We start from the raw sequence: 23,361 nt of genomic DNA on the forward strand, positions 1-23,361 counted from the left end.
TTTGTCTTGTGTCCCAACAGTACCAGGACACAAATATGCAGGGTGTGGTGTACGAACTCAACAGCTACATGGAGCAGCGTCTGGACACTGGAGGAGACAACAAACTCCTGCTCTATGAGTTGTGCAACATCATCAAAACAGGTACCGGAGTCACATCGGTGCCGTCGAGCATCTTCCCCGTTAGAAAAGCTATCGAATGCTCACTTTTTCTGCTGATTCCATTTGCAGAAAATTTGTTTTTTAACAGGAGGAGTGGGATTTGCCAGAGTGTTGTCAAATCAAATTAGAGAAATTTGTATCATCTTCAGAATAAATACATTCTTCAGAAGCATTCAGTAATTCGATATTGGTCGACGTGTTTTCACGATTTCATTTTATAAATACATCGGCGTGTGAAAGAAATAATTTCACCCAAACCACACTACTCATTAACTTCTTGATCGTCCGTGTATTCACTGATGCTCCTCCAGTCTCATTGTGTGATAACACGACCTATATATGAGTGCAATGGGACTGGAAGGGAGGACTGGGAATGAGATGAACTGGATGCAGTCGGAGCCCTCGGTCAGAGTGCCCTTGTAGTTATGTGGGACATTGTTATGACATCGTAATCACACTTTTCCTCTCAGGTTTATTACATCTATATGAGAGAATGTAACACACTGGTGATATTGGGGATATATAATGGGGGCGGGACTAGATAAGCTTTGGCTTCTCCCGCTTTCCCTTTCGGCCATGTGTATTGTATTATTTGAACAAAGATTAAGTGTGATGATGATGATTTAATTGACAATAAATAAAAATTGGACTGTCTGACTGCATTTTTTTACATTTATTTCCAGTCGTATTTATTTTTTTCTTGCTCATTTTAGTGTTTGGCTCTTATTTCAACAATTTCTATCATGAGAAGCACTTTGTGTCTGTAAAAAGTGCTATATCAAATAAACATATTATTATTATTACTGTATTTAAAGAACGTTAACACACATGACATGTGTTTTTCTTATTTCTATAGCGACAAAAGCTGATGGATTTGCACTTTACTTCTTGGGAGAATGCAACAATGTAAGTACAGAGGACATTTAATGAATACATTTTACACGCTAATGCGTTTGTGTTCGTGTAATTTGATTTTTCCCGCCATTTCTGTTTCCCCCCCCCTCTCTGTTCTCGTCTATGCTTCTCATTAGAGTTTATGTTTGTTCACTCCAACGGGGGCCAAGGATGGCCCTCCAAGCCTCATCCCCTCCGGCCCCATCGCATTTGGGACAACCATTGCCGCTCATGTTGCCAAGACTCACAAAACACTGCTAGTAGAGGACATCAGGGGGGTGAGGCTGTTTTTTTTCAATACATATTTACACATGGTAGCAATCATTTCACTGCGTAGCAGCGATGTTGTGTTATATGTTTCATTAAATGATGATTTAATGACCTTCAAGCAAACAATAAAATACTTTGAATTTAGAGTTTTCTGCAGAGAGGCAACTGTTACAACGTGTCGTCTTCGTCATCTCCATCTTTTGCAAAAAAACCCTCCAGTGCACTTGAGGTGAGAATGACCTTCGCTCACCTGTGTGTTGCAGGATGATCGCTTCCCCGACGGCACAGGGCAGGACTCAGGGATCCATGTTCACTCTGTCCTGTGCCTACCCATAATCACTGCCATCGGGGACCTCATTGCCATCCTGGAGCTGCACCGGCAGTGGGGCAAGGAGCCCTTCAACCTCAGTCACCAGGAGGTCAGTCTGACCCAGACAAAACACACCAAGAGTGGGAGGCTGGAGCGAGCAAGGCTCACAGAACGACAGTTAGCCTGGTATTCACCTTAATCTGGGTCTGTGCAAGATCTCTATTAGATTTGTGGAAAATACTTAACACTGTATTTTTGTCACTTTCTACTAGTTGCTAATGAAATACATTCAGTAAAATTAAAGGTTGCTGAAGCAAAATGTAGTCACTTTCCATAAACGAAAGCATCTTGACAGCATATTTAAAATTGCATTTAAAAACATCTTTTAGAATTCTTGTAAATTAGTTTAAATAATAAATAGAATACATTGGGTTTAAGTGTCTTGAGAAAACATTGTGACATATTTAATTCTATTCAAATGCATCAGTCGATTTCATTTTATTGATTTTTTGGCACTGACATATCGTGACCTTTTTAAGTTGATATGACTCATGTGAAAGCCGACAGTTGCTGACAGAATGAATATTCATTTACAAGTTGTGTCTAGGCTAACTCCGCTAACTGGTATTGGGTGCTGGGCAGTGTGTTTATCAGCTGATTAAACAGCTGCAGGGAAAACGTGGTCGTTGCAGGGCGTGAAACCCAAAAACCTGAAAAACGTTAAAACTCTCTGCATAGCCACGTAATAATTCTCTGTGGGTTTGACACATCCGAGCAATCCCGTCACATCACACCTCGTCATTTGACCCCACATTTCACACGAAAACATCTGTTCCGTTTTGCAGACTCAGCAGCGTTACAGGTGTCTGTGTCCCCAGAGTGGAAGCAGTGAACTACACTGGCTGTTCTATGGTTATGAGACAAGCGTGTGCAGAACAGATTAATTATGTTGAAATTTACAAACGAGGAAGTGTCATAAGAATCGATTAAACCTTGTTTTTTTCCCCCCTCGCTCCTGCAGTTCTCTGGAGATAATCTTCACTTTCTCTTACAGGTTGCGACAGCTAATTTAGCGTGGGCATCAGTTGCCATTCATCAAGTACAGGTGAGCTTTTTCACTAAACACCTGTGTGGGAGACCAGGTGAAACCCAGCCATGCCGCTTATTATGATGACTTTGTTTGTTCTGGTTCTGCGACGGGTGTTTTTTAATGGGGAAATCCACTGTGTACAGGAACTGGGCTGTCACTGGGCCCAGTCCAATCAACTAAGCCGTAGATTCAACAAACAGCTCCCCGGGGACGTCATTACGCCGGCGTGCTGTTTTTATACGAACCCATAGCATAACACCTCAGAGAAGCAGCGTCCCACTGCAGCGCCGGCCACAGTGGACCTCCGAGCCTCAGTGAGCGCTGCGGCGCTGCAGCACACTTTAGCGAAAACAGCAAAAAGCACTGTGTTGTTAACTGAAAGTCATGAAGGTGGCCCACAGGCAAGTGTGTAGACAGCAAGTCTGCTTGTTGACAGTACACGCGGCATGTTGTAGCTGCTTTAGTGCGACACGTCTGGGTGCCGGGTCACCATCTATTCCTCTTCTTCCTTTTGTTTGTTTTTTTGTTTATAGGTGTGCAGAGGACTCGCCAAACAGACTGAGCTCAACGACTTCCTACTAGATGTGTCAAAGTAAGAGCCACACATATTTAAAGTGTCTTCACACAATGTTTTTTATTTTAGTCACTTTAACTAATTTAATATATGTTTTTCATGTCAGGCCAAATGTTAAATACAACCTTTTGCTCACATAATAGAAATAAAAAATGGCTGCATTTTAAGCAGCGTAGCTCTCGTGTCTTGATTGTGAACGTCATTAGAGCTTCCCATTCGTCAACATCTCAATGTCTTTCTTTTCGCACAGAACATACTTTGATAACATTGTGGCAATAGATTCTCTACTTGAACATATAATGGTGAGTGTGATTTCAGCAAGTACGTGTTTATTCACATTGTCGTCAAGGCGACGCGTCCTGGGAGTGTGCGTTGAGTTCTGTGTGTTTTAAACAGTAGTAATCCTGCACAAAGGGCCATCTATATACCTGCTAACACCATGTGTGATAATGGTAGTAATACTACTTCTCATAATACGTTGTTATAATAGATATATAGACACAGTAAATACACGTTTGGCTCAACCTTAAAATGGAATATTTTAAAACAAATAGAAACTGGGTGTGAGACATGATTTTCATGTTTATCTACTGAAAGCCACCGTTCTGTCTGTTTGTATTCCCTTGTGACTGTGGTGTCATCTCGGGTCATTAGAGTCATCTGGTTCAAACAGTGAAATTGATTGGAATCACCTGTAGTTTGTGTTTTTTTTAGAAGAAACAATTAAAACTGCAATAATGTATCTGATTTGATTAAGTTGAATGAGGGTTTTTTTGTTGATAATAACGATATGTTCCTGTTGTTTTACAGATATATGCAAAAAACCTGGTGAATGCGGACCGATGCGCACTCTTCCAGGTAGATCACAACAACAAAGAACTGTACTCTGACCTGTTTGATATTGGGGAGGAGAAAGAAGGCAAACCTGTCTTTAGGAAAACCAAAGAAATTAGGTGTGTAAGATTTACCCTTTTCACTCACGGTGTGTTAAACAAGTATGCTCATGTGATTTTGAAAGTGTCTTTGTTCTTCTTTGATATACGTCTCAGTTTTCACTTCATACAGATTTTCTTTGAATATTTTATTTTGAAGGAGTAGAACAGGATTTTTTTTTTGTTGTCTCCAAACATCCAAAAGTGTGTTTCCTGCCCTTAGAAGACATGTTCACACTAGTGTTCAGTAAACAAGGTCCTCTTGTGACAAAGTACTCCACTAAAAGAATAATCTAAACTCTTTTATTTTATACCATATATAAATATATTAAACAGGTAATCTACACACAATTTGTGCCGTAAATTGCATTTTCCAAAGTCAGGTTTTAACTTGAATTTGTATTATTATTGATTTTCACCCGTCCACAAAGCTAACTCTCGTCCTCCTCTCTCCCTGTAGGTTTTCTATAGAGAAGGGAATAGCTGGGCAAGTGGCTCAAACTGGGGAGGTCTTAAATATCCCGGATGCCTATGCAGACCCCCGGTTCAACCGGTAAACTCCAACAGCCGTTTTTACCTCCGTTATATGTGATTGATTTGTGATTGATATGATTTGTCCTCTACAATTTTTAGTTTATTCTCCTGTATTTAGTATAAAACTCTATAGTCATACTCATTACAGAGGCCTTCAGAGTCCAGCAGGGGCCGTATTCACAAACATGCTCCCAGAGCCTAAACACTTCCAGCAAGCAGTCCAGCTTAGGAGTGATTTAGGTAAATTCAAGGAAAAGTCAGAAACGTTTTTCTAACTGAGGAAGTGTGTTTGAAGCCGTTGCTGTGATGCAAGAGAAAAATGCACCCTTTGTGATAATTGGCAAAGAAAGACAGATAAATCAATAGTCCTAATCATAGAATTATGAATACAATTTTACGCAATGTACATCTCTGTTCACCTACTTTAAAAGTATCCTACACAATGACACAAAGACTTTATATAGTCTTAGTGTTAATACCTTTTTTTATATTGTACTTGTTAATGCGTGTTTATTATTTATTATTTATCATCCTTATCTTTACTGTCTTGCTGCTGCAACACTGTAAATTTCCCCACCGCGGGACGAATAAAGTATCTTATCTTATGTATGAAAACACAAGCCTACTTGCTCTGTAGCCTATTCACATATAGTCACATGGTGCCATCAGTCAGCATGTAAACCTATACACCAGCAAGCATTTTTTTTTTTTGCATTTTTACAGTTGCAAAATATCTTAGTGTTGTGATCACGTTAGGAGTCACATGCAAATTTGGTGTGAACTCTAAATTCTAAAACGTCATCATTTGAGGAATTTTCTTAGAATTCGTCACCGGGACCAATCTTTGTACTCGGAAACTTTCTGAATTCAGCCCCAAGGGATCAAGACTTAAACACACTGCACGTCTACGGTCTAGTTCAATTCATAAACTCACTTAAATAAAATGTCTGATGAGTCAACATACTGTATATGTGTGTGTCTTCCCTCACAGAGAGGTGGACCTGAAAACCGGCTACACCACGCGGAACATCCTGTGCATGCCCATCGTGAGCAGGGGGAGCGTGATCGGTGTGGTGCAGATGGTGAACAAGCTAAGCGGAAGTGCCTTCACTAAAACGGATGAGAACAACTTTAAGATGTTTGCTGTCTTTTGTGCTCTGGCCTTACACTGTGCAAATGTGAGTAATGTCATTTTTGTCCTTAAATACTCAAACAACTAGCTGATTCTCTTTATATCTGTCTGCAAAAGCCAGATTAGACGATTCTTCATGGAATACTTGATTTGTTATTTTCAGAAAACCGCACCTTTTTGTCACTCAGCGCCGCCCTACATTCATACTGGCTGGACGGCTTGTTTCAGCTGTCACCAGGCTGGCCCTTTCCCTATTTGTCAGAGAAAGTAATTTAAAGTTTTTCCAAGGTTGACAAAGATAGTGCCAACAACTTCTATTTAAACCGCGGATTGCCCCCAAAATATGAATAAAAGCATATTTTTCTGGCGTCCCCTCACGTGGAACACACGGCCGTTGTGTGCCATGCCATGAATCAACTCTGGGAAGCCTGCGTTGTGTGGTCTGTCCGTCGGAGCCTCGCCTCCCTGTGGGGCCTGACTCACCATCATCTCGTGCGACAAACTTACGCAGGAGCAGCGTCACCGAGTTGGTTTTCAAAATTGATGAGGCGTGTTAATATTTTAAGACGAGCAGTCTGCATCCGTCCGCTGACAGGATTTATGTTCAGCTGTAATTTATGCCCCCGCGTCTCTAGGAAACTCGCTCGGGCCGGCTCCTGATTTATCCTGATTTATGGTGGAAGGTGTGAGGCTTGGCGCCTGTACCTGTCTTATTCCTGTCTGTCTGGGAAGGGGGGGGGGGCAGAGATACAAACCAGATGTGGAGATTGTTTCTTTTTGAGACGGATAAAATATGATACGGGACAGTTTCGGATAACTTAACTTTGTCCGACCCCTTTTTTTTTTTTGGAAATTCCAACAGTGATACTCGACAAAGATTTAAGATATTCTCCTGGTATTTATTCTCCCGCAGATGTACCACAGGATCCGGCACTCTGAATGCATTTACAGAGTGACGATGGAAAAGCTGTCTTATCACAGCATCTGCACGTCAGAAGAATGGAAGACCCTCACCCAGCTCAACCTCCCTACGCCCATTTACAAAGAGATCGAAATGTGAGTGCCCTGTCTGCCCGTTCAGTGCAGGAAGACAAGGAGAATTTATTTAAACAGAAACAAGGTGATTCTAAGCCGATCCCAGTGCAAAAGTGCAAAAGAAACACATTATAAGGACATTTAGATACAAGAATAAAAGGTACAGTGAAGTGATTTAATAAAAGGCTAAATTCCGCTGCATAAAAACTGAATGCTGTTTCTCCATGTTGGGTTTTAAAGCAGACCTAAAGGCTCTGGTTGGCTCATAATGTAGCAGAAGATCAGAAATGCATTGCCCATAACCAGTCAGTGCATTAAAAAGAATCTTTGACAGACAGGAAGTCAGTGTAAAGACCTTCTGAATCAGCTGCAGCCATCTAATTGATTGTTTTAGGGATCAGTAATGGAGTCTCCTGAAGATAAATGCATGGAGAGCTTTTTCCAAATTCCTCCTGAGACATAAGTAAGGAAGGATGGAGGACAGGCTGTCAGGTTTAACACACCCAGACCACGGAAGTCCACTAATCTGTCCCTCCTGCCGTCTCGTCGCCCCTCCTCCAGGTTCCACTTTGACATCAGTCCATTTGAGGAGATCTGGCCCGCCGTCTTCATCTACATGGTCCATAACTCGTGTGGAAAAACCAGGTTAGGAGTCACTGCCGAGCCACGACGACGCTTTTCATCGCAGCTCAGGTTCGTCATCCGTTAGTAATCCTTTTGTTTCCCTGTGTAGCTTTGAGCTGGAGAAGCTGTGTCGGTTCACCATGTCTGTACGGAAGAACTACCGCCGCGTGCCCTACCACAACTGGAAGCACGCGGTGACGGTGGCGCACTGCATGTACGCCATCCTGCAGAAGACCTCCGGGATGTTCACAGAGCTAGAGGTTTGCTGCTTATATGGTCTGGGTTTTACTGCTCCGAGACAAAACAATACATCAAAAAACAGATCAGCACCTAGAGGAACTTTGTGATTTTAGTGTTTCTTTGTCTTCCCTCTCTGGTCTACAGAAGAAGGGTCTGTTGGTCGCCTGCCTGTGCCACGATCTGGACCATCGGGGGTACAGCAACTCCTACCTGCAGAAGTTTGACCATCCGCTGGCTGCTCTGTACTCCACCTCCACCATGGAGCAGCACCACTTCTCTCAGACCGTCTCCATCCTGCAGGTAGAGCTCCATTATGCAGAACTAACTGTTCCTCTTTTAAAGGCATCAAATGATGTGCTCTTTTTTTTTTTTACCTTTAATTGCAGAAGTAAAGAGTGATTGTTACAGTAGCAAGTGTAGGATATCCATCATTATGCAATATGTGGACAAATGTCATTAGCAAATCAGAAAGCAGGTCATCATTTGAATCCCAATAATAAAGACATATGGCCACTTAAAATATAGTAAAGCAATGCCCTCAAACTTTGCAAAAACACATAGCTTCCGAAACTCATTTACCTTTTAGAGATAGAAACCACAAATAAAAAAATCAAACCAGAATTTCATTTAATATTTGTTTTAAATTTGTTCAGCTGCTGTTTTTTGTGGAAGAGAAAAAAAAATGTACATGTTATTTTCAGTCTCATATATAAATTAACATAATTTCGATACACGAACACATTTACAGATGCACTGAAAGCATCATATATACATATTATATTAACTTCTGAGTTCCCTCTTCTATAATGTCCAGGATCTGCATGAACCTGAGAGGACCTGACATGAACGTGAGATTACAACCTGTTGTGGTCTCGCTGAGCTGAACGCCTCATAAGTGGAGCTTTTGCTTTTTTATTGATCTCTTTGTTTCTCATAGCTGGAAGGGCACAATATTTTCTCCAACCTGAATTCCAGCGAGTACGAGCAGGTGTTGGAGATCATCCGGAAGGCCATCATCGCCACCGACCTCGCCCTTTACTTCAACAACCACCAGCAGCTCTCGGAGCTGCTGGGCTCCAGTGTGCTGGACTTGAGCAACCACACACACAGGTCAGGATCACGCCCCGGGTCTCACAGCAGCGTCGCACCCGGTCCTGGCGGCGCATAAACGGCACATTGAGTTTCCTCCTCATGGCTCTAACGAGGCTTTGCTCCCCTCCAGGGACCGTGTGATTGGTCTGATGATGACAGCGTGTGACCTGTGTTCTGTTACCAAGCAGTGGCAGATCACACGGCTCACAGCCAACGACATCTACGCCGAGTTCTGGGCCGAGGTAAAGTGGGATGCTGCCGGAGTGTCAGTGTCATTTCCGCCTCCAGTGTGACAGTCAGACCTCTGTTGTTACTTGACAATGCTGCGATGCCCGGCTGTCCCGCTGCACAGTTTGTACAGCACAGAATCGTGTCGTTCTAGTGGTCAGAAGATTTGCCGCAGTCAGCAAAAATGACAGTTCTCTCTCTCTCTTCATTTGGTTCCTCCGCAGGGAGATGAGATGAAGAAGATTGGGATGCAGCCGATCGCTATGATGGACAGAGATAAGAAGGACGAGGTTCCCCAAGGCCAAGTAGGACCAGCACTCTCACTCTAAAAGTCTCTAAATGGAGTACTAGTTGTCAAATTAATAGTAAATAATGAGTTTACAACTTTTAGAATAGATTTATTTTTACCCTACAGAATGCTCTGGGTTTATGTAGTTTAATAAACATTATCTTGTTATCATCGAAACATCACAGACAGCAGGAAATTAAAATCACCAGATATTGCATTTCCTCCATAATGTATGGCATTCATGGTTTCTTTTGGGTTTTTTTTAAGGTGGGATTCTACAATGCTGTCGCAATTCCATGTTACACGACGCTATCGGAGCTTTTCCCTCCGTCCAATCCTCTTCTAAAAGCCTGCAGGTAAGTATTCAAAGCTTTCCACACAGAGAACTTACCTCATGTATATTTAGCGATAGATGATGACGTAATTCTTGGTGTTCTAATTTATACTTTTTTGTGGTCAAAAACACAAAAGAAACAAAACACACACAGGTTTACTGCACTGATATTAGATTAAACAAACTTCTGCTAGAACTTTCTGAAAGACATTTTCAGTCAGACTCATTTCAGCACTGAATGAAGTTCACTAACAGGGAAATTGTGTTGTGTTTTCTCTCACGTTCAATAAGAAATGTATTTATATGTGTTATTCCTGCTTGTTGTGCTGTACGGGATCATATGGCAAAATGTGCCTTCCCCTCTGGTGTAATCCTCTGCTCTTTACAACAATGTGACCTTGATTTGTGGGGGAATGCAAACAAAGTGAGTGGTGTAATATTTAAGCCCCAGCTGTACGTCAGCACCGGGCCCTGGGTGGGCAGCGAGCCTAGACCCCGCGGAGCCCGGCCGCTTGTTGTGGGATCTGCCACAGTGGTGTAAACTGCATCAGGCTGGCTAAGTGAACGCAGCACAGGGCAGCGTTTTCTGTGCTCGTGTGTCAGGCTTCATTACACCACAGAGGGGGAGACGTTGCCTTCATGACATAAAAGATCTGACGTGTGTTTGACCAGTGTTTTTAAGCATCATTTATTTATTTGTTAAGTTGCATTTTGGTTTCTTTCAGCTTCGTTCTGAACCATAATTTGATATTTTCCGTTACATAATGTCATCTCTGTTCCGTGTCTGACGGTATTATGTCCCGGCCATATTTAGCATCGGATGCACACCCTTGTGGCAGCAAAGTGCTAACAAGCTAGCCCAATCTGTAGCTGCAGTCCATTAAAATCAAGACAAATTTAAATTGACAGCTGTGGAACAAATACACATTTTATAATAATATAATATGGCTGAAAATCAAATGAAAAGGTCATTATTAACTGAATCTAATTTGAAAGGAAACAATATATTTTTTTAAACTAATAAAAAATAAATAAAAAAATCATTTTTAATGCCTTTGATTGATGCTGAGATGATCTTTCTTTGCACGTCCAGCCCTGATAGTAAACCCACAACAAGCAGACTCTGATGGAGGTGTTTGTGTTTGCAGGGAGAACCTGAGCCAGTGGGAGAAGATATCGCGGGGGGAGCTGCAGGACGTCGTGCCCAACCGGCCTTGTGATTCAGGCCCCGTCAAGGTTGACAACTGACTACCAAAGGGGTCGCTGGCCCACCAAAGGAATACAGCTAGAATCCCGCCACGGACCCGGAGACGTGTTGGAGGGGGGGAGGGGGACCCGCATCCTCTGTTGGCAGGAGACGGATCAGCTCAAGGCAACTTGACTTTAAAAACACACAGTTACCTCATCGGGTGACAGAGGTGTCGACACTGACGGTTTCACCGATCCCAGAGACTGACAGACAGCCGATGGGGCGGGACTTCCACCCATCGCTCTACATCCACTCAGCTTGGGAATTCATTTGGTAGAATGGACTCGTGCCGTTTTTAATTTGTGTTGGCTGTTTTATGTTATGTTAGGATTTGTTTTTATATGAGGTGATTCTTTTACGGTCTTGTATTTGGAGGCCTTACTCTGAACCTTTCACAGGCTAGACATATGTGAAAATCTTGTTGTCGGTTCAGGCTTTTTTTTTTCTTTTTTGAAATGGTACTGTTTGCCTTCTGTGGTAGGTTTATCGTACGCACACTACTTCAGCAAGGTATTTCCAGAGACAGAAGGAATGTGTAGAGCAGACGTATGGTTTTAATGCCACCTTAACTGAGAGGGTGGACGCCGGAATGTTTTTTTTATTACTTTTTGAGCAAAAAAAAAAAAAAAAAAACCTTTGCAGTACTTGAATAATAACACAGCCTATTCTACGTGGAGAAATCCCCTGCAGCATATTGTACAAAATGTGGATGAACTGTGACGATAGGATTTAGAGAATGTCGACGCTTGTGTGAACACAGTCACAAGGGAGTCACAATGGTTCTCCCTGAAGTGTGGGACCCCAAAGCACTGCCCCCGGCCCCTCCTGGCATTTAGGAACCCACTGCATAGTGCATCTTCTTTCTTTTCTGGTTAGCAGGACCTGACCCAAGGCCAGCAGCAATTATGTTTGCAGGACTTGGAAGATGCATATAAAGCATCCATTATAGTATAGTAGTGGGCAGACTTATAGCATCGTAAGCCTGCATACTATTATACTTTCCTTGTCATAACACTTTTTCACACCACTATCACATCATGAATTATTTCATGCAACAATCTGGTTTCTCCTCATTAATCAGTAACCATTTCCAACAACCATGAATAAAACACAAGTAAAAGGAGGATGCTGCTGCACACATTGGCTAAACCCGGTGGATTCTACAGATTTGACACAAACTTGAGACGCGATCTGGCTATATAGTCTAATTTGACAAAGGTTGCAGGTTCAAAGCCAGGCACAGTGCTTCACATGTCTATCTCTGGGATTGCAACTGAATGTTTGGTTGACTTCCTGCAGGTGTGTAACAGAAGAACGCATCATCCTCCTTAACGCTCGCCCTCCAACGCCACGCAAGGGGTCACATTTGGACTCTTTTCGAATGAGTTTCCGAGATCTTCCAAAAGACAATAATTATTTTTTTTTTCCTCTCTTTTTATTTTTTGAAACTGTCATTCCAGTGGACGTCGTCCCTCCAAGACTGAAATTGCCGCTCAAATAATTAGTTTTAGGACTGGTACTGTGGGCCCCCCCAATGGTGTGAATGTGCATCTTTTGAAGAATGTTTTTTTTGTGCGTTGCTGATCGGCGGCGGTGGCAGTGCACCATCGGTCTCCACGGTGTCCTCCGTCTTACTTTTTGCTTCCAGTAAGCTTCAACCCGAGAGCAACAATTTAGCGTGCACCTAAACTGAATTTTCTCTATGATTTTGCGTAATAACGGTAATAGGTGTATACTGTGTGCAATCTAGGTATTAGTTTGTACAGACTGAGATGTATGCTCTGATGGCGCTAAACTGAATGGCGGTCGTGCACTTTCAGACTGGGTGTGTACACTGTGTGGGTGTGTGAGTGTGTGTGTGTGTGTGAGTGTGTGTGTGTGTGTGAGAGAGAGAGAGAGAGAGAGAGAGAGTAAGCTTTTGACTGTCTCTTTCCCCACTCCAACCCCACCTGAGAACATGGTTAAGTCCATAACACTGCACTGTCCCTTCTACTTTTCAGCACCAGTTATATATCAATGTCTGCACTATGTTTAGCTTATGATCTTTATCCTTATTATTATTATTATTATTATTATTGATTATTATTATTATTATTGCTATTATTACTATTGTTATTTTCTTAATTAGAGTTAAATTTAAATTAACTTATATTTTTTATACAAAGAAAAATAATGTTGGCCTTTTTTGTTTTGTACAAAGTAAACATTAAGATAAACAAAACGGTCTAGACATGTTACTGTTACCCAGAATAATTGCGGAATGTCTCAACTGTAAACGTAAGAGCAGTAGCCCAAATGACTTTTATTAAATACCTGAAAAATACATCTCTGTGCCAGATCGTTCTTTATTACCTGTTTGAATGACTTTATTTGTTTGCATTTATTTCACTGTTGATACTATTTTATTGTGGGAGCTGTATTGGGTGACAATGCATCACTTCTGATTGGTTATCACACTTAATCAGGTCCATTTTTTAGAAATATAAATAGGAATTGGGATCCTCAAATTACTGGCTTGAAAATTCCCCTACTCTACAGGGGGCAACCCATTTAGTTCTAGATTATATTCATTAATATATACATTTTTAGCCCCATTATTTTGTTCTATTTGGTCCCATTAAATACAGATTATTCCCAACTTCAATAAATTCCTGCTTGATGGAGTGGAGTAAAACCATCTCTACTTGCTCTACATTCATAATCACTGACCCTCTAATCTAATTGGTTATGTAAATGCACACATATAGAAATACACTTTGGCATTTCCTTGTCTCTGTCACCAACACTGCATCCTTAAACTTCTGGCAAATAAACTTTTGGGATCCTCTTCCATCCCACACTGCATTTTATCCAACATCATCACTACATCCACTGATAAGGAGGGACACATGAATGCAAATGATTGCAAACAACCATTGTACAGCCCGACTTGTTTCAATGAAGCACAACATGTTACACGCTCCCTTCCCTCATGCTCAGCTTTGCCATCTGGGTGCTTTCCTATTCTGGCCGTTCCAGCCCCCGGGGCCAAGTTTTGCTCTCCTTCTCCTCCTCCTCCTCCTCCCTCTCTTTTGCTCTGTAGGCTACGCTCACAACTGCATGTTTACTTGCACACAATAGCCCCAATTATTGTGAATAACCAGATTAAGATAATAGTTTGATTAAAGTATTTACTGGAGTTTTGCAGTAACCAGATTTCCCCAATAACCAAATTTACAAGATTCGCCGGGTAATTGGGTTACTGTGTGCAAGGATTTGTGGTGGATCACAGGAAACGTTTAAATGTCACAAAAATAGGAAAATGGGAGGAATTTGTTGAAAGCGTATTTTTATTTTGATAGTTAATAATCGACAGTGCACAGTTCTGTTTATTTTCAGTGGTAGAAACCACAAGTCATGTAGTGATTTTTCTGGCTCATGAGAGGAACCGATATATTTGTGACATCTGTGATTTTTTAAAATATTTTTTTAGACGTCTAAATTCATATAAGAGGAACAAATGCTCACTTGGAGGCGTCATCATGCACCTACCACGTTAAGAGTGAAGGGAACGATTATTATCGAGGCCTTGAACGCAACGCAGGTATTACGCGCTTCGGTCTCCTTGGCAACCGAGTAAGGAACTGTTGTGGCCGTGAAGAAAGTTTGCTTTTGTCGTAAATCTGTACTTAAGTACGCTGCAGGTGAGGTTATTATTAATTGTTTCTGTATGTCGTCTTCGTTTACAAGCTTCCACTGCTTATTAGCAATATTTTAGAGTAACGTTACCGCAAAAAGTAAATTAGTAAACTAGCTTCTTGCTAGCTTACTCAGACATGTGGTTTACGGGTTTAAAATTAGCATCTACTTAACAATAGATTAACTTTACCGCAGTGTGTGTTTTTAGTGCTGAAAATACTTTCCCCACAGCACTGAGTTCATTGTTAACTCACTTGTGAAGCCAAAAATCGCAAGCTAACGCCAAGTAAATGCATTTGGGTCAAATGTTAATGTGAAAACCGTAATAATTTGTGTTCATCGCCATGTCCAGCAGATGTAAGCCAACGCCTGTGTGCTTTAGGAGCGACATCAGCAGTCTGCTGCCGGCTGCTGAAGCTGGTCAGAAGGCTGATATCTTGACCTCCTCCTCGGGGTCATCTCGGGCCCCGCAGCCTGAACCAGAGTCAGGCTCACGAGGGGACAAAGCAGTCTTTCTGGAGGATGTCTCGGAGGAAAGAACAAGAAACCCCAAACCCTCTGACACCTCAGCAAACACGGGCAAAGGCACTGACATGTGTACAGAGGAAAGACATGAAACAGTGCCCCTCTGAGTTCTCCGCTGGCACTGCTTCAGTGGAGTGTGATGTGTCAAGGTCAGCACAAGATCAGGCTCGCTCATCACACGCAGACAAGAGGGGAGATGCAAATCTACCGAAGGAAGTTTGCTGTGTCTCAAACTGCCTGCCGCTCCGGCCGAGAAACTTTCCCCAGAAAGAGTCTCACGCTCCATCTGATCCGGAAGGGAAACGGCATTCTGCCCAGACAGTGCTGAATAATGAAGACCAGCAAAAGATGAAACAACGGTCTTGCAAGCAGGACGTCTGGGCTGGAAGAAATGTTGCTGAAATGCATGAGAGGAAACTGCAAAAGGTGAGAGAAGGGTTGTGCAAACCATAATATTGTGCATTTTTGTAATTGCACTTTTGCACTATTTCCAAGCGAACCAATGTGATTTTTACAGGAGAAGGCAATTCTGAAACTCTTGTAGAAGGTGCACGAATAAATACATGCACACTCACATCCTAACTCGGTAACGTTTCTTTTGTGTGTGTTCCTGTCATACCCAGGAGCTGAGGAGGATGTCAGCGCAAAGCTGGCCCAGCAGAGACCGCCTTGCGGTGTTCAGTGACGTCTTTGATGATGTATGTGAAGGCTCACCAGTATTTGGACGCATCCTGAGGGAAATTAAGGTTTTTCCATTTCCTCTGTACCCACTGGCACATTTTTAGCATGTGCCGTCACTTCTATTAGAGCCAAGAGAGAGAGAGAGAGTCCCTGGTGTAGCGAGCGGAAGTGGAGCAACCACTGGAACCTGGTCATGATGCGTCTGGTAGCAGGTCATGAGAGGGCAACGGTTGCATTACTGCTCATTCATGAGAAAGAGCTCAGGTTCATGCGAGTTTCTTTTCTGCACACTGCGGCTTTGCTCACACTGTCAGTAAAACTGCTTTATGAGTTTACATGACGCTATACATGTTTTTACATTTTGCACATGAACACTGCTTGACATTCATTTGTTGCAATGAGTAGACAGAGAGGTTGTCATGCAAAATCGTATTATTTGACAGCATAAAACTACAGGAATTAGTAGTTTTTGGGGGTCCTGTATGAAGACACAAATCGAATTCATAGAATTTAACAATAGCTAGAATATATTAGTAACTTAATAAATGTGTGTTATTTGTTAACACACAGTAGCTGGATATTTTATACACCACCATTTCCACCATCAGCTGTAACACAATGACACATAATAATAAATCAATAAAATACATGGATTGAAGTAATGTTTTTTTTTCTTCCAGGCCGATTATGATTTGTATGTCAACCACTTGATGGCTTCCCAGTCATTTCCACACAGCAGCATGGTAACGCATCATAATTTATTCAAATATGTACATAAGACATATAGGAAGTAGACCATGGATATGACTTTCTTACCGTATTTTCTGTCAAAAACATCAACTCCCTTCTGTGGGTGTTAGCTGATGGACAACAAGTCTGGATATTGCTTTTCATACTGAGTGCAAGAATTCTGCCCTTTAAAAGCAGAAACATACGTGCAAAGTTGAATGCAAAGTCTATGTTATGTAACAAAACTGCACCTGTCGTTTAGTAACAGCTCAAAGGGTCTTGTCACAGGGCCTGTTATACATTTTCTTGATTATTTTCTCATTAGGAACTGACGTCAGGCCTGCTTGCAATGGGATGTTTTTTCTCCATTGGAAAGAGTATAACTTCATGTATGTTTGACATAGAAGAATATGTTTATGGGGTCGTTTCAACACTTTTGTGTTTGTCTCAAACAATACAAGTGTTCATATGTTTTTGCCGTTGTTCTGTTACAGTCGCTGGATACTTCACTTAAAGATCTTGGCAATGACAAAGCAAGGCAAATGGAGTTGGAAGATGCTGAAAAGGAGGTTTGCAGGCTGGAGGAAGAAGCCCGAGGAGCTCTAGAAGAGAATAAGCGGTACTGCGAGGATCGTCTCCCAAAACCAGATATTATTATATACTGTCTCATTATTTTAAGCATATTTGTTGTCTTTTAACCTCAGAGTCCAACATGAATCACAGAATGTTCCAGCTAGAATAGGACCAGAGGACAGAGACACAAAGAGTAAGTCTTTTGACTACACTGGTACATCTAGTCATTGGCTGTATATTACACTGCAGGCTGCAGCACATGCTAACTTTTAAATGTCTTGTCTCTCTGGTTTGGACAGACTGAACAAATAATGACTTTGTAATGCCAACACGCATACAGAGGGGTTTGTGGTGTTAGTGAGTCATCTGTGAGTTTATAATTCCTGCAGGGGTATGTATGGACAAGTACAGATACATCACACAGAGCATTCATGATAGACTCCTCTGTGTGTGGACAGATACAGCCCTGTCACGTCTGCAGCACAGTGGGACTGCCATCGGCCGAACCGACGGCGTCCAATCCAAGAGGCTTCAGGTGTTGAACATGTGGCGGGAGATCCAACAGCTGGAGGAGGAGCTTAAGGAGAAGCCCGTGTCTTCTGTTACAATCACAGCCACTGAAAGATGCATCAAAGACTTGAAGGTGCTGGAAGATAAACCGTCTGCTAATACTCATATGTTCCTCACAAGCAGAGCTCGACTGTTGCATCACATTGAGCATCAAGTTTGCACTCTTTCAGAAATAAAATCAAATCTGGAAGTGTGATGATTGCTAAAACATGCACAATGGCTGCAGGTTTTCATTTAGCGTGGTTGTTTGTTTCCAGACAGAGAGAATGAGACTCATAGCTTCAAATGACCGTCTGAAGACCACCAGCAAGGCAAGGGACCTTTTTCTTTCCTTATCGTTTTTTAAAGTAATACATTATTTGAAATGCATGTCCTGCTATGTCATTTTTTAATCTCCATTTCCCCTCAAGGATCTGGAAAACCACATCAACACGATGCTGAACAGAGAGAAAGCAAGCAAGGCCACAAGACGGTACATGTTATATTGCACGTCCTGTGACACTCGACTCAGAGACATGTGACTTGTTCTGACCTGCTGCTGCTTTCCTGTTTCACTAGGATGCTGTGGGATGAAATACATCGTGACCTGCAAACGGACAGTGAATAGCTTCGCCGCCAAGTAAACCGGAGGATGGTTTCTTGAGGTGGAAGTTCCAAAGTGACATAAAATAAAGGAAACATCTTTGACCAGCAAGCAGGCAATTACAATGTACAAATATGAATATAAAATGTACAAATACCACAAAAACAGTCATATGTACACAAGATTTATAAGATTAGATTAAGTACCCATTAGGCAGATTATATATTTTATATTTTTATTGATACTGATGGAAACTTTAAGTACTATATTGATGAAGTTGGTTGAGGTGAAGCGAATGTTAAAGAAAAGTACAATATTTGCCTCTGAAATGTGGTGAAATAGAAGTAGAAACATTCAATTTCAACTCTAGGTGCCTAAGATATGTGCTCAAATACAGCTTTGAGTAATTTAGTTTCCAGTCATCCATCAGCTAAAGAACAGAAGGGAATTTGACACTTCACATATGTGGTTTTGTGGCCCAGGGCAGCCCAATTAGTATGTTGTTAACAACCTCCGCCTTAAGGTAGAAATCAAATTAGTTGTTGTGTATGTTTAGCCTAGAGAGCTATGAACTGAGAAGAGAAGTGTTCACATCAGAAAAAAGGACCTGGATATTGTTACCTCCATCTTTTTCTCATTTATTCTGTATGGAGCTGTGTATGAACATGATACCGCAAGAGGATGTGGAGGATAAAAATAAAAAGTCCTCTCATTTCTGGCTACAGGAGACAATAAGCGTATTCATTTGTAGAGGCTGAATGAGCAATTGGAAGAAGAAAAAACTGCATTCACAGCTGGAACTCTGATGTTGGACCAGGATGCTTACATATTACTCTTCAAACACCAGAGGGCAGCAGAGACATGACAAATTCTTAAAATAATGTTTTGTCTGGATAGATTGGAGACCTGTCCAGGGAATCAGCTGGGATCGGCTTCAGCCCCCCTAAGACCCTGAATAGGATAAACAGTTATGGATGGATGTTTAGTCTGTGTCTGCAGTTATTCATTGTTGTGATGTGGGATGTGAAAAAGCACCATAATTAATGTTCTCAGTATGTGTGTTAATGTTTTTGTGTTTGTATGATTGTTTTATTTATTACGATCATGTCTGTTACTACTATCGTGTTCTTTAAACTTCCTTTTGTCTCGTTTTTATATCTTTTTGTGTTAAGGTAACACACATCACTCGTAGTGGGATATATAGTAAAACCTAGGGGAAGTTTTTCTATAAGCTCTTTGGTGTTTCTTACCTCTATGCTGTTTGTTGTGCTGTTTGTTGTGCTGTCTAAAAGGGGCTCTAGTAAAGCAAAATGTAACAACTGAAACAGTTCAGCATATTTGCTAAGACAAGGCAAGGCAATTGTATTTGTATAGCACCTTTCAACAACAGGGCAATTCAAAGTTACATAAGTTACATAAAACAGTAAAAGCATTGTAGAAGAAACATTAAAACAAGCAAATAAAATGTAAAAATAAATAAATAATAATAATACAAACATTTTTTTAAAGTTGATGCATAATTCTTTCAATTTTGGGGTTGCATCCACATGGTTGAAAGCACTTTCATATTTTAATAGTTCTAAAAGTTCATTTTATCCTGATTTTCTCGCCAAACGTATCATTCATACAAAATCCAAACATCCAGTTGATTTTTTGTAACTTTTATTAAATCAATACTGGATCACAGCAGGATTGTAACAGCATGAAATTAAATGAATATGAGCACTCAAAAGAGACAAATATGACATACAGACACTTGGATGAACATAAAATCAGATTTAAATCCTCAGGAAAAAAGATCAGACAATTTTGCTATAAAAAGCAAAATTGCACACAGTAGAGTGAATACATAGATTCATGCTTAGTTTTAATCATCCAGAACGTTGGAGTCAAGAAGAGAAGGACATCATAAAAATATGCACCAGTCACATACTGCGGTCAAGCCAGCCGACACTTAAATCTCCGTTGTCAAGCCAGCCAACACTAAAATGGAAGTGCCCCCATATACTCACATTGACGGTAGACGCATGCAGATTGCCCAGATCGGGAGCGAGCGTCGAACTTTACAAAGTTAGCGGAAGGAACCAAGAGCGACAACTTCCGGTTTCAAAATAAAAGCTAAACAAATCGTCTATTAAAAGAAGCAAATAACTACTTCCGGCTTCAAAATGAAGCCAAACAAACTGTATAAGAAGCAAATATATTTTTATATATGAATTTGAGTTTTTATTCACATTAACTACAAACATATTGTCTATGTCTCTTATAAATTCACAGGAAATTGGCACTTCATTGTGAGGAAATTCTTCATTATGTGTGTTGCTGAAAAGATAATTTAACATTTTTTTCAGAAAATGCCTGATAGATTTGTGTTTAGGACATCTCAGACTCCGTATATACTTTCAGAGAGAAAGAGGAAAACATTTTTATTAGGGTGTCCAACTCCCTCGCTCCTCTTTTCATGCGCTGATCCATGTGTTTACAGTCCAATAGATTCTATGTTTGGACAAATTTAAAGCGCTTGCACAGCTACTGTATATACTGGAAATCAAGCATTTTTACCGTACCAATTAAGGTATATTACAAAGTAAATGTCCTACATTTTTACAGAATACGTTGATTTATCAATGTCTGGGGTGCTATAAAAACACCTTTGTCAATAATTCCAGAATGACACTGATATATTTGTGTTGAGGACATCTCTGACTACATACACACTGAAAATCAAGCATTTTTACTGTACCAATTAAGAGAAATTACAAATTAAATGTCCTACATTTAACGAAAAATAAGTTAAATTATGAATATTTGAGGTGCTATAAGAATACTTTTCTCAATAATTCCAAAATGACACTGATTGATATGTGTTGAGGACATCTCTGACAACATACCTACCGAAAATCAAGCATTTTTACAGTACCAATTAAGAGAAATTACAAAGTAAAAGTCCTACATTTAACAAATAATAGGTATATTTCTGAATATTTGGGGTGCTATAAGAATACTTTTCTCAATAATTCCAGAATGACTATCGCTTGATGCACCAAGTCTCAGTGTAGTGAGTCCAAAACAGCCATAAAAAGCCATGATACATTTTTTCAGGAAAAAAAAAAGTCATACTTTAGCATGTCGAAAAAAAAGTGAAAAATCGACAAAATTCATAAAATGTTGTAAAAATGATGTAAAAGTCCTAACATATGCTTCTATATCGCGTGTCAATGAAAATCTGAGTGTAGTGAGTGCAAAATAGTTATAAAAAGGCTTAGTCATATCCCCCCCCCCCCCCAAAAAAAAAGTCATACTAAAGCACGTCGAAAATTCACGAAAAAGTCAGTCAGGATATATTCATAAAAAAATATTTAAAATTGTTAAAAAGGCATAAAAATCGCTCATCTCGCTTAACGCGCCTAGTCTCAGTGTAGTGAGTCCAAAACAGCCATAAAAAGCCATGGTCAACTTTTTCAGGAAAAAAAAAGTCATACTATAGCATGTCGGAAAAAAAGTGAAAAATCGACGAAATTCATAAAATGTTGTAAAACTGATGTAAAAGTCCTAACATATGCTTCTATATTGCGTGTCAATCAAAATCTGAGTGTAGTGAATCCAAAACAGCCATAAAAAGCCATGATCAATTTTTTCAGGGAAAAAAAAAGGGAAAAATCGACAAAATTCATAAAATGTTGTAAAAATGATGTAAAAGTCCTAACATATGCTTCTATATCGCGTGTCAATCAAAATCTGAGTGTAGTGAGTCCAAAACAGTCATAAAAAGGCTTATTCATGGCAGGCAGGTGGTTGAGTGGTTAGAGTGCATGCCATTTACCCATGTCTGCATATATGCAGCAGCCTCAGGTTCGAATCCCGGCTGGAGATCCTTTGATACATGTCACATCCCCCTCTCTCTCCCATGTTTCCTCTCTATCCACCGCTAAATACAAAGGTGTCTATGCAAGAAAATAATCTTTAAAAAAAAAAAGCCTTGATCATATTGTTAAAAAAAGGTCATGCTATAGCATGTCGAAAATTCACGAAAAAGTCAGTCAGAATATATTCATAAAAAAATATTTAAAATTGTTAAAGAGTCATAAAAATCGCTCATATCGCTTGATGCACCAAGTCTCAGTGTAGTGAGTCCAAAACAGCCATAAAAAGCCATGATCAATTTTTTCAGGAAAAAAAAAAGTCATACTATAGCATGTCGAAAAAAAAAGTGAAAAATCGACAAAATTCATAAAATGTTGTAAAAATGATGTAAAAGTCCTAACATATGCTTCTATATCGCGTGTCAATCAAAATCTGAGTGTAGTGAGTGCAAAATAGTTATAAAAAGGCTTCGTCATATTCCCCCCCCCCCCCCCCCCCAAAAAAAGTCATACTATAACACGTCGAAAATTCACGAAAAAGTCAGTCAGAATATATTCATAAAAAAATATTTAAAATTGTTAAAGAGTCATAAAAATCGCTCATATCGCTTGACGCACCTAGTCTCAGTGTAGTGAGTCCAAAACAGCCATAAAAAGCCATGGTCAACTTTTTCAGGGAAAAAAAAAGTCATACTATAGCATGTCGAAAAAAAAAGTGAAAAATCGACAAAATTCATAAAATGTTGTAAAAATGATGTAAAAGTCCTAACATATGCTTCTATATCGCGTGTCAATCAAAATCTGAGTGTAGTGAGTCCAAAACAGTCATAAAAAGGCTTATTCATGGCAGGCAGGCAGGTGGTTGAGTGGTTAGAGTGCATGCCATTTACCCATGTCTGCACATATGCAGCAGCCTCAGGTTCGAATCCCGGCTGGAGATCCTTTGATACATGTCACATTCCCCTCTCTCTCCCATGTGAAAAGTGCGGAGTTCAACAGCACCACCACGTCACGTCGTAACGGCATTCAGGCAGCTGCGATGACAACTGTCACTGATCTGGGTTCATTAACAGACTGTACTGTCCGTATGTCAACGTCACTCATGTGAGCCCGCTTTTAGTGTATGCCCGACACAGAGACAGCAGGCTACTAGTTTGTAAGCTACCTGGCTCT

The 23,361-nt window shown here is 40.6% G+C and overlaps 2 protein-coding genes across 3 annotated transcripts in view; both read left to right on the forward strand.

The window, feature by feature from the left end:
- pde10a (phosphodiesterase 10A) overlaps positions 1 to 13,308 on the forward strand; it is a 31,796-nt gene extending 18,488 nt beyond the window's left edge. The window contains exons 4-22 of one of the 2 annotated variants that reach the window (XM_084020990.1): positions 18 to 141; positions 1,016 to 1,065; positions 1,191 to 1,331; positions 1,587 to 1,742; positions 2,688 to 2,738; positions 3,257 to 3,315; positions 3,548 to 3,599; positions 4,108 to 4,250; positions 4,690 to 4,782; positions 5,755 to 5,941; positions 6,809 to 6,951; positions 7,492 to 7,575; positions 7,664 to 7,814; positions 7,939 to 8,094; positions 8,732 to 8,904; positions 9,017 to 9,128; positions 9,339 to 9,419; positions 9,671 to 9,759; positions 10,886 to 13,308. In XM_084020990.1, coding sequence (XP_083877116.1) covers positions 18 to 141; positions 1,016 to 1,065; positions 1,191 to 1,331; positions 1,587 to 1,742; positions 2,688 to 2,738; positions 3,257 to 3,315; positions 3,548 to 3,599; positions 4,108 to 4,250; positions 4,690 to 4,782; positions 5,755 to 5,941; positions 6,809 to 6,951; positions 7,492 to 7,575; positions 7,664 to 7,814; positions 7,939 to 8,094; positions 8,732 to 8,904; positions 9,017 to 9,128; positions 9,339 to 9,419; positions 9,671 to 9,759; positions 10,886 to 10,985 — 2,145 coding nt within the window. In that variant the 3' untranslated portion in view covers positions 10,986 to 13,308. The remainder of the gene's footprint in view (positions 1 to 17; positions 142 to 1,015; positions 1,066 to 1,190; positions 1,332 to 1,586; positions 1,743 to 2,687; positions 2,739 to 3,256; positions 3,316 to 3,547; positions 3,600 to 4,107; positions 4,251 to 4,689; positions 4,783 to 5,754; positions 5,942 to 6,808; positions 6,952 to 7,491; positions 7,576 to 7,663; positions 7,815 to 7,938; positions 8,095 to 8,731; positions 8,905 to 9,016; positions 9,129 to 9,338; positions 9,420 to 9,670; positions 9,760 to 10,885) is intronic. The other variant, XM_084020991.1, reaches the window with a different exon arrangement.
- Positions 13,309 to 15,008: 1,700 nt separating this feature from the next.
- LOC311020807 (uncharacterized protein C6orf118-like) lies at positions 15,009 to 18,264 on the forward strand (the record flags this gene model as incomplete). The annotated part of the gene is given in 8 exon segments (XM_084021023.1): positions 15,009 to 15,116; positions 15,118 to 15,615; positions 15,813 to 15,935; positions 16,551 to 16,613; positions 17,094 to 17,218; positions 17,304 to 17,365; positions 17,631 to 17,815; positions 18,000 to 18,264. Coding segments are annotated over 8 exon segments (1,299 nt in total). The 3' UTR covers positions 18,135 to 18,264.
- Between the last annotated feature and the right edge of the window lie 5,097 nt (positions 18,265 to 23,361).

This window comes from Eutrigla gurnardus (genome assembly GCF_963514095.1).
Source record: "Eutrigla gurnardus genome assembly, chromosome: 11".
Lineage (NCBI taxonomy): Eukaryota > Metazoa > Chordata > Actinopteri > Perciformes > Triglidae > Eutrigla > Eutrigla gurnardus.